We start from the raw sequence: 10,992 nt of genomic DNA on the forward strand, positions 1-10,992 counted from the left end.
AATTAAAGGATTCGCACTCAGCGCATCTGAAACAATGCAGTAGATCATAGTATTCAAAGTTTTTTAATACAAATATTCATTGGCCAATCGTACATGATTATAATACTAAGAGACTTTATTCACAGTGTTATTATTCAGCACACCGTGTCAGAGAAAATAATAGTAAATATAGTTCTACTTTTAAGTGAAATTCCATGCAACAATTGCGTTTCAAGTGTTTCCTCCTTCTTTTGGCGAATTCAGTTACAATTGTTTTTTATTTCTTCGATTATTGTATTAACTAATATATTGTATTTTCAAGAATTACAACAATAATTATCGTAATAAGGTAAAAGACAAAATGGAGTGTTTTTAATGAATATTGTGATCGTATTTAAAAATATGTAAATACATCGTTTCTTTCTGTAATTGTTTTGAGTACTTGCTATCCGCATGATTCAGTAGAATGATTTATTCACTGGCGGAATTTTTTTCTCAAGCCGAAAATATTAGATTTTTAATGTAAGGTAGAAAGATTGTTGATAAAGTTACTGTAACGGGTATAATACGTCTTTTTTCGCACTTTAACAATCATCTAGGTTATTAATGTGTGCCTTTTTAATAAGAAAAATTTTAATCAATACCATAAATTTTTTTCCGACCTCGAGGTGATTTTCGTGACATTTGGCTGTTCACTGCACCCTCGGTAGGAAAAACAGTGTTCAGCACATAAGTGCCATTCTACCAAGGCTATCTTAGGGTCTTTTGAGCCGAAAAATAGCCCTAGTGGTGATGACACTTTTATGACGAATTGAAAACTAATCTTTTGTAATTTGTTTCAGAAAGTGTATAATTGAAACTCTCACCATAATTTAAATGAAGATCAAATAACCCTCAAATTACTATTTAGTGGAGTTGAATGACACAAGTATGAAAAATCTGTATTAATACTAGACACAAGTTGAAATAAATATGGCAAACAAAATTCTTTGGCAAGAAACAGCTAATAATTAGCAAAAGTAACATAGTGTAAGTTTTATTACGGCCCTATGACTTGGCTACGCTAGTTTGATAGACACGTTGACTTCAGAGATGTAGCCTAACCATAAACGGAATGTATACTTTGTATATATTAGACAATTATTTCCCGATCAATTTTATTAATTTTTACGTCGTAAGAAAAAGATTGAGTTAACGTCTCACAATCAGTCTCAATTTCGGTCTCAGAAACTACTCAACATTGATTGAATTGTATTTAATTATTGCTTAGCTATTTTCACGTAAGATTATAAGTGGATACAGAAATATTTTAGTGTGAGGAATTTATCAATCGTAAATGTATTGTAATTATTTGTAAAGTAAGGGTCTACATTATCGAAAAAAACAAAATTTCTCTAAAACAAACTACGGTACATGTACAGTCTTTTTAAAATATACAACCGATCAATAAGGGATTAAAGATCGACCGATAATGAGATTAAAGTAACTTTACCGAGTATGTTCTAATTCTACGACAGCGATTGTTAGATACTCGAAAAAAAAATTTCCCAATTATCAATTTTAGACAATATAGCTATAACAATAATGTAAATGTAATACAGATTACTTAGTGAATCTAACAGTTTTGTTCGTTCCACGTTTTATAAAAGGAATCAAATGTTTTATTTTGTAAATTGAAAAAAAAAAAAAAATTTAGTATCATAAGAGCTTATTGTTTGATTTTTTGTCTTAAATCATAAATATAAATTCGTATCAAATATTAAGGGTATTTACGGTAAACGTCTAGGGGTTACAGCCCCCCAGTCTTATTTTTATAAAGTAGCAGAATTTAAAATAAATCAATGTATCCAATTTGTTACTACCGCAAGATGGTGACATTTTTATTATTTTAGAGAAACCCGCAAATGAAAAAATAATGTCTAAAACGCTATATTCTTTTCTGTACAGTTTCTTCAAATAACGTGGTTTAAGAATATACTATGCAGAATATTACTCTCCTAAGGACAATTCAAAAATGCCTTAGAGCACAGGCATTTAATTAGTAGCAATACTCCAGAAATTTTGTTGTATGAAATTAATCACGACCCGAAAAATTGATTATCCTCAGCTCACAACGGTTGTACTAGCAAATATAGAAAACTTACCAAATATTAATTTTTAACGTAAACAAAATACAGATATTTTAACGTACCACTTAATGACCGGATGAACGAAGTCTGATAGTAATATAATATACAATGCATACACAGTTCGATAATTGAAATAGTAACTTACAAATCTTTTTTTGGTTTGATAAATCCGTAGTTAAAGTGAGTGCTGAAAATTTCCTCATATTTTTGCTTACTCACGAGATTATCCGAACCAACTTTGTCTCCAACATCCTTTGCATACATACGATACATTTTGGATAGAGAAAGACCTTGTTCTAGGTATTGCCTTTGATTGTTAGCTCTACAATAATGAGAGTCAACAGCATTAAAACTTTTAATGTGCTCTTGTGCATAATTCAGCATTTCCTTTGAATACGTGAATGGTCGGTTCTCATGTTTTCCTCTCTGATCATCTTCAATAACCCCTGTCGCATCAGCATTCGACTTTTTTTTTAAAGCGGCTTGTACTGTTGAAATCTTGATATTTACAACAAAATGTGTATTGTATTTCATCGATAAACAATAGCATTCGTAAAAAACACTACGAAAGCTACCCCCAAAACAATGCATTTAAAATGGTATGAAAAAATAGTTCATAATTGATATTTTTTTTAAATGCTGCGATAGAAAGGGATGTATTGAAGTAATATTATTTGTGTTTGTAAAGTGTTTTAAATAAGCTGTAAAAATAATGAATTTTGTAGAATATTTTTTAAAAATGTTTGTACATGCCAATCTAACAGATTGCTAACAGCACAGTATAGGGACTTAAACAACATAATGAAATTACAAATTAACGATATGGGCCAAAAATGCACCAAATGCTATTTTAACGTTCTCTGAGATATCAAGGTAAAAGATTTCTGTTGCATGTGTACTTATTCTTGATTTTTAAGGAAAATTGAAAGTCTGAAAATTGCAAAATAATTATTTAAGGCAAAACTTAAAAATTCATGATAATACTATTAGTGATATCAAGTATGACGATTTTTCTAAATTGGTACAACTCTAATATCTTAAAAATTAACAAATCTACAAATGGTACGATTACAGTTAAACGTTAGAAAATATTTAACTTACTAATAGTATTTAAAAACATTTCACGGCTAACCGAAACCATTCCCGTAAAAGATGGTAACTGATATTGATAAAAAACCTTTGCTGCGATAGCCTTTTTTATTTCAGCCTTTTCTTCACTCAAATAGTTACTCTTCAGAGACATCCAGTTACTCAGGCACATTCTTTGTTTAGTTTTATCACATAAATTCCAATATTGATTAAATGCATTCAATCAATCAGGTTCGGTTATTTTTTCGTTACATTTAAGACGACAGTTACAAGATAATTGCATCTCCTTTGCCGTTATTGGCCCTTTTCGTCCGATTCCAGCTACACCTTCAGTATGTGCTTTTTTTACTGTGCATCAATCCAAGTGTTTTGGTTCCTTTGTCGTTTTCTAGAAATATTTTTTACAAAATGTCTCCTTTTCACTTTTCTCCTTATAAATTTTGATGTTGCTGTCTGTGGTTCTGATGAAAGTTGTTCAACGCCAACTTGTAGAGCTGTTTACAAAAAAAATGTATGTAAGTATGTATATAAGATAATAAATACGATTCAGAATATGATGAAATACAGGCAAATAACAACACTTTTCTTATCTGCAAATTGGGAAAAAAAAATTTTAAAGTACGCTATCAAAGTAGAAAACTAAACTTTTTTATTTTTTTTGTAAACTAAACAAGAAATTAAAAAAAAAAACTTCAATACACTTTTTCCATCATACCTTTACATCGAAAGATCGTACAGGATTTATTAAGAATAGACAATAAAGTAGTGGAAAAGGACTTTCATTTTTTTTTGCTTAGTGTCCCGAAAAATTTAAGGCATTAAACGTTGAGAGCATTATTTTAAAGCTCGAGATTAAAGCGTGAATTTCAAGAATTTTTTAGTACAGAGCTGTTTTTGGCGGTTACTTCTAAATTAATTTGAAAATTTTAAACAAAAACTTTAAATTCAGTGCTTCCACATGTTCGTACAATCAGGGATTTAGCAACAAAAGTTAGTGGAAAATTCATCATAGTTGTAGAATACAGTAAGTACATGATACGAGGTTTGATTTCCTTTTTGAAATGTCCGAAAAGATGGTTCAGGTCAAGTGTTACGTGAATTTATAACAAGCAATGTAGGTGTCACTGCCCCTTTTTTAAAGCTTTATTTGAATTTTTAAAGTGAAACTGTAAGACAAATTCTACTAATTTTATCACTCTTGTAATCATAATTTTACTTCAAAAGGTCATTTTAGATGGCATTTTAATACGTCATAACTGAAGTTACGTAATTCTAGAGCTAAAAATACCGGAAAATCGTCCCAATTAATATAGGTTTTTAGAAGCAATATTGCTATTTTTAATGCACGTAACTTTTAACCTGAGACATCTTTTCGGGCAATAAAACAAAACTTAAGCTAGATGTCTAGAAAAGATGTCTCAGGTCAAAAGATACGTGCATTAAAAATAGCAATATTGCTTCTATATTACTATAAAAAATTTTCCACAAAAGCTCGTAACAACTCTTTCAAACATATAAATAAAGCTCTTAGAGTAAGATTGAATTAAATTCCTAGAACCTTAACATGTAAGATGTGGTCCAACTTATCAGTAGGAAAAAAGCTTAAAAATAAATAAATTTATAAAATTCACGCTCTAACTTCAAATTTCGAGTACTCACATTTTTCTGACACTGAACAAAATGAATTGGAGCCCGTGTTTAGCACTTTGTTTTATTCTCAAGAAGCTCTGCACGATCTTTTAAAGTAAAAGTATGACGAAAAAAGTTTGAAATGTATAAAAATATTTTTTTAAAAATTTAAAATTTGATTGAATGAAAACGGTTGAAAAAGTATATATTAAATCAACTTAATCGATTGCTGAAAGTATTTTTCTTGTGATGTAAAATATGGGGAATGAAAAAAAAAGGTTTTCAAAATGTGCATTAAAAAAATGTATTACATTTTTTGATACCAAAAGTGTCATTCTTTCCCTGTACTTCATTACAATACGTGTAAGTATATGTATACGTATAGACTACATTTTTTACTTGACAGTTATTCTTGGCTCGCTACAATAATAACTTTTCATGAAAAACTCAGTTTTGTTCGTAGGGTAAAGGTTTGTAGGTTACCAAAATATTTATCACGTTTTTTTTCCAGCATAAGAGAAAATGATGCACAATAATTTAAACTATTGGAGAAGAAGGCAAGTAAAGACAACGGCACATACTAATATAATGGCACCACGACAAAGGTTGATATTCTGTATTCTGTTAATGCGTCCACCACGGGAGGTGTTAAGTGTTTGCTGTGCATTTAATTAGAAAAACAAAGTATGCCCATCAATGTTCACTAAAGTAGGACAATCACTGTAACCTGTGAAAAACGTTGTAATCCCTGTGTTTAGAAGCGCGTCGATGATAAATATCTTTTGTACCGAAGTCACAGTAAAACTTTAAAACGCTTAAGGTATGAAAACAGTATTATGAATGGTCTTTGTTGTGTAAATGATAGTTAGAATCTAATCTACAATTAGCATGTTCAAGTATCAGTCCCAGTAGATATATACACTCATGACGCCGAGGTCCACGATCCCAATTTTTTTTTACCAAAATATTTTTTATACAGAAACAATAAGTTTCGAGGGTACTGACACTTTTTGCTCTGGAAAAACTTTAAGGCACTCCTGAGTATCAGTCGTGCCTAATAAATAATAGTAAAGGCATGTGCTATTCTTCGTCAAAGAATAATCGAGTGTACGATTTTTGTCTGAAAGTAGTTGAGTGTATGATTCTTCGTTGGAAAGAAGTTGAGTAAACGATTATTCGTAGGGAAGTAGTCAAGTGCACGATTCTTCATCTAGAAGTAGTTGAGTGTACCATTCTTCGTCGGAAAATAATTAAGTGTATGATTTTTCTATGGAAAGTTATTAAGTGTATAATTCTTCGTCGGAAAGTAGTCGAGTTATACGATTATTCGTTGGAAATTAGTTAAGTGTACGATTCTTCGTCAGAAAGTAGTTGAGCGCACGAGTTTTCGTCGGAAAGTAGTTGAGTGTACGATTTTTCGTCTAAAAGTAGTAGTGTGTATGTTTCTTGGTTGGGAAGTAGTAGCTTGTACGATTCTTTGTTGGAAACCTCCAGCTGTACGATTCTTCGTTAGAACCTCTGGTGTACGGTTCTTCGTCAGAAGCATGTTGCTTGTTTTTTAAATAAGTGCATTTATCATGAGCTTAATAATATTTTTATTCGAAAAGTATCACACGCACTTAGTATTACATTTAGTAAGAAAACCATGCAAGAAAATCAAGATAATCAGGAAATCCAAGCAAAGCAATAAATTATACAATAATGGAAAAAACTTTTTAGTTTACTCTCAATACAGAAATGCGCAAATATGCCCTACGTGGCCTCATACCCCATAAGAAAGCATTGGCTGTGATGGTGAAAAATACAAACTGCGTGAATAAGCCATTAATCTAACGCAGGTACCATTTATCGCAAAAAAATCAGTGTGTCATTACTTTGAGAATTTTGTAATATTTCAAAATGTGACTAATTTGGTAAAAACATTGCAAATGAAAAAAAACGACCTTACGACTTTATTTAATTAAAAAGGAAAAGCTGAGAACCCAGAAATTTTCTTATTGGTGTACATTGATTAAATATACTTTGATGTTGATTGCAAATAAAATAATTGTGATACTTAGTGTAAATTTAGAAATAACATGTTTTTCATGCTAGAAATGTATGAGGATATGCTTTAATAATAAAACGATAAAAAAAATTTAGATATAAATAAGACTTTTATTTATGACAATTGACTTAGCATCTTTTTAATCGCAGCACCTTGTTTCGATCATTGAATTCCAAAAATTATATTAGCTCTCGAAGCAAGGTAGAGTAATGGTATCCGTATTTTCTTTATATTTTTTTACGAATTTTTCATCAACTTATATAAACTCATGGACAGCTAACAACGATTTCTTTTTATTAATTGTATTTTTTTTTTTCTTTTCTTTTTTTTTTTTTTTTTTCTATTGATGAGCTTGGAACTACAAAAATTGCTAAAAATGTTATTTATACTTTTCGACCAAGGAACATTAAATAAAAAAATGACATCGTTATATTCTTTTATTTTCTGCATATTCTTTTTTTTCGATTAGAAAATAAATTATTTAAAATTTTAAAGTTCTTAATTGTCTATACTTTAACATCTGGCTCATTCCTTGAAGGAAAACGAATATACAAGACGTCATCGGAGTGAAATCCTGCCTTAATTCTTTCCAAATCACACTGATCTGGAATGTCAAACGTCATAGAGGCTTCGCTTAGTTGATTTTTCCTGGTAGCCTGAACTAATATCGATTTCCCTCTGACCTGAAAGATGACATCATTGTTCTAATTAACAGGTTAACTACGACGAAATTTGTTGGAATAGCTTTTTGTTATGATCAGATTATATATAAAAATAGTGTTGGGGCATAAACGCACCGGCTTTGTTTGTTATTGAAAAGACAGTTAAAACTGATAGATTATTTTGTCTAATTTTGCTTGTAACTTTCTTTAGGAGCATTGTATTGCAGAAGTATCAGAAGATAATTTGTTTTTTTTCGATAATCTACCAAAAAGTGGTGCTAAGGTTGTCTAACACCTATTTTTTACAAAGTGATAGCGAAAGACGCTATTCAAAATTATATATTAAAATTATATTTATCTTTTCATTCTTGCATATCATTACTTCAAAGTTAAGAATTCCGTATTTTTTTAAGAAATCGTAAGCCATGCTCAATAATTTTTATGTAACATTAAAAATGATTTCAAAAAACAATTTATTATTTTACAATTTATTTGCCTTAAACCTTATAGTATTGCTGCATCAAAGTTTTCAGATGAATTTTATTAAGGATAGCGAAAAGCTTCAATGTTGAGACAAACTTTTTTTTTAATTTTGACCTTAATCTTTTATAAAACTAAATTTGTAATAAAAAAAAAATATTATCATTTTGACGACTCACATTTGAATGTGTGGAAACCAATTTCACTTTATAGGATATATTTTTACATGAAGAAAAAAAAAAATTCAACGACATAATTCCAGCAACAGTAATTAAAAACTCATTTTTACAGTTACACAGTTAGTAATTTTTACATAAATTAACAGCATAAAACCAACTGTTATACTTGAATACTTTGACTTATTGTACTGTTTTTCGAACAAAAGGTTGCATGCATTTAGTCGTTAATGCATAAAAAAAATTAGATTTTTTTTTCCACGTACGAAAATTTAAGGTTCCCTACCAATTACTTTGGACCACGTTCCTGTAAAAAAACCCTTATTTAAGGTGCTGTCTCTTACGGTGTATCTTTTTAATCAGCTTTTTCTTCAGTTACCAGTTTGCATCCGCTTTTTTGTGAAACATATTTCTTGTAAATATAAGAAACGATGAGGAAAAAAGTGCAGTTGCATAAAAATAGTAATCAAGGATTATCGTTTAAATATCGTAGCAAGAAAAATCGTGCAAGTATAAACATATGGCTAAATTCATTAAAAATACTTTGTCTTGCATGCACGGCACGACCAATCTACAAAGCACCAGCGAAAAAAAAGTATTACTTGAACAAAAGGACTGACTTTTAATAGTACTCCGTAACTTACTCCGTACTTAAAAAAAAAACGGTATCTTAAAACCCAGAAAATAGAGCATAAGACAGTTAAAATCGTTAATAGTAACATTATGAAAAATAATTTCAAAAATTTTCTGTACACAGACGAGAATCATATTAGTGAAAGCAACAGTGATGATTTTCCCAAATCAAAAAAACGAAAAATGTAGAATATCGTTTGTTATTTGTACATGTATTTCACATAATATGACGAAATTTCAGATGTATTGGTTTTAAATGTATGTAATTAAATGAAAAATCTTTTTAAAAAAATGTAGTGAATGATCATAATATGGTTTTGTGTAACGATATGAGTTTTGTATTTAGCAAGCAGACGACCAAATGCATAGTACGTCGAAGTTTTCAGGTATTTATATATATATATATATATATATATATGTATATATATATTTTTTTTTATAGTAATCGTTAATGAACGTAACAAATACTAACTCAAATCAATAACAAGAATTATTCTACAGAAATGAAACAAATTGTTTCAGGTTGGAAGACAGTTGGAGATAAACCATTATTATCACAAACTCTTAATAGTTAACATTAAAAACACGTTATAGCAGTTACATATTTTTCAATTCGTATGAAAATTTACTCCATTAAGTGCAATGTGTTGCATACCAGTAAAATGAACTATGTATTTGAAAATATCTACAATTTATTTATGTTGCAAAATTGAATCTTCTCAAAAATTGGGGTTGAAATTAGAAAGAAAAAATTGCTTTTTCCACCACATTAAAATTCTTAGCGTTCTTCATGACTTTTCGTTCTTAGATTTGTTTCAGCCTTTCTGTAGGAGAAAAAAATTCATACCAAAGGTATTTAATTATTAATTTTAAAGAATTTTTGATTGTAAAATCTTAAAATTAATAATTTTGCAAAATTAAAACTTTGAATAGCAATTTTCGAACTTTTTTGCTCTATAACTGCGCGAAAAATAGGTTTTCTATTGTCTGACTAGCAGCAATCAAAAGATAATCAAATAAAGATCAAATTATTTTGAGCTATTTTGACACTGTGATGAAAACATAGAATTATAAATAAAATTCAGCATATACTTTAGTCAATTTTTACTACTTGTTAAATACGAAAAGAAGCTGGTGTATTTATGCCCCAAAAAAAAATTTTTATGTGTCATAATTATAGTACAAAATTTTTTTAATTACTCTTGCTGTAGTAAAAAATTTCTTATTTATCATTTTTCGTGGCTTTATCTACCTGCTTAATAGCTTATTCAAGAGATTTACTGCATACATTTTAATTACACTTTGTTACAAGAATTGCAAAAGTTAAACATTTTCTCTACTCCCGGATTATACAAAAATCTTAATAGACTTTTTTCCTTAGTTCGAGGACAACCCTTGCAAAACATAAAACGTTTGAAAAATAAATAAAGAGAAGAACAAAGAAAATTTTTTTGATACTTACCATGACCTTAATTGTGTCTTTGTCATATTTAGCGCGACCAAACTCCTTCTGGAGGACCTTTTTTTATAAAACCACAATTTTGTTCAGTTTTGAGAAAGAATCTTAGAAAAAATTAAGTATGGAAATGCAATTTTAAAATCCCCATACCTTTTTGCTATCAGGTAAAAGGCGATGATCTTTGCTGCGTTTCAGGTCCAATTGCCTCGTCTCTTCAGTGGCGTTGCTGGTACAGGTTATTGGATGAACCTCACGGCCACAGAAAGAGACGCCAAACTTCTGAGACTCTTCATCATTCCGCATAATAAAATCCATCTTCTCATTTTCCTCATTATCGGACATTTTTCTTCAAATATTATGATACAAATACGTTGCTGCTGGTTGAGGAAAGTCTTTCAAGCGACTGATAAACAACGATGTGGCTCCTAATGTTGCTACTGTATGTGTCACGTTCGTGATATCACTATCGTTTATAATTAATACCTGTTATATCACGTACTCAATATTTTCGTGGCTAACTTTGTTAATGATACATGCTAGTGTGCGCTTAGGTACGGTCTTTGTTCTAGAAAAATGTCTAGTAAACTATTGTCTTGAACTTTAATGTTTGATGAAACTGTGCGTATCTGACATTACTTGATTTTATACCTTCAATAATTACTGTTGGAGGATCTGTATAAAAAGAGTTACCATGGAATATCTCAGGTGC

General features: G+C 29.8%; 1 protein-coding gene across 2 annotated transcripts in view; it reads right to left on the reverse strand.

Moving 5' to 3' along the window:
• Positions 1-10,700, reverse strand: part of LOC149375472 (uncharacterized) — a 268,757-nt gene extending 258,057 nt beyond the window's left edge. The window contains exons 1-3 of one of the 2 annotated variants that reach the window (XM_089588952.1): positions 10,434-10,700; positions 10,287-10,343; positions 7,276-7,556 (exon numbers count right to left, since the gene is read on the reverse strand). In XM_089588952.1, the coding sequence (XP_089445078.1) occupies positions 7,380-7,556; positions 10,287-10,343; positions 10,434-10,625 (426 nt within the window). In that variant the 5' untranslated portion in view covers positions 10,626-10,700 and the 3' untranslated portion in view covers positions 7,276-7,379. Of the gene's footprint in view, positions 1-7,275; positions 7,557-10,286; positions 10,344-10,433 lie in introns of those variants that run through there. The other variant, XM_089588953.1, reaches the window with a different exon arrangement.
• Between the last annotated feature and the right edge of the window lie 292 nt (positions 10,701-10,992).

This window comes from Copidosoma floridanum, unplaced genomic scaffold (genome assembly GCF_036245765.1).
Source record: "Copidosoma floridanum isolate Cflo_tuat_1 unplaced genomic scaffold, Cflo_Japanese_pri ptg000007l, whole genome shotgun sequence".
In the NCBI taxonomy this organism is placed as follows: domain Eukaryota; kingdom Metazoa; phylum Arthropoda; class Insecta; order Hymenoptera; family Encyrtidae; genus Copidosoma; species Copidosoma floridanum.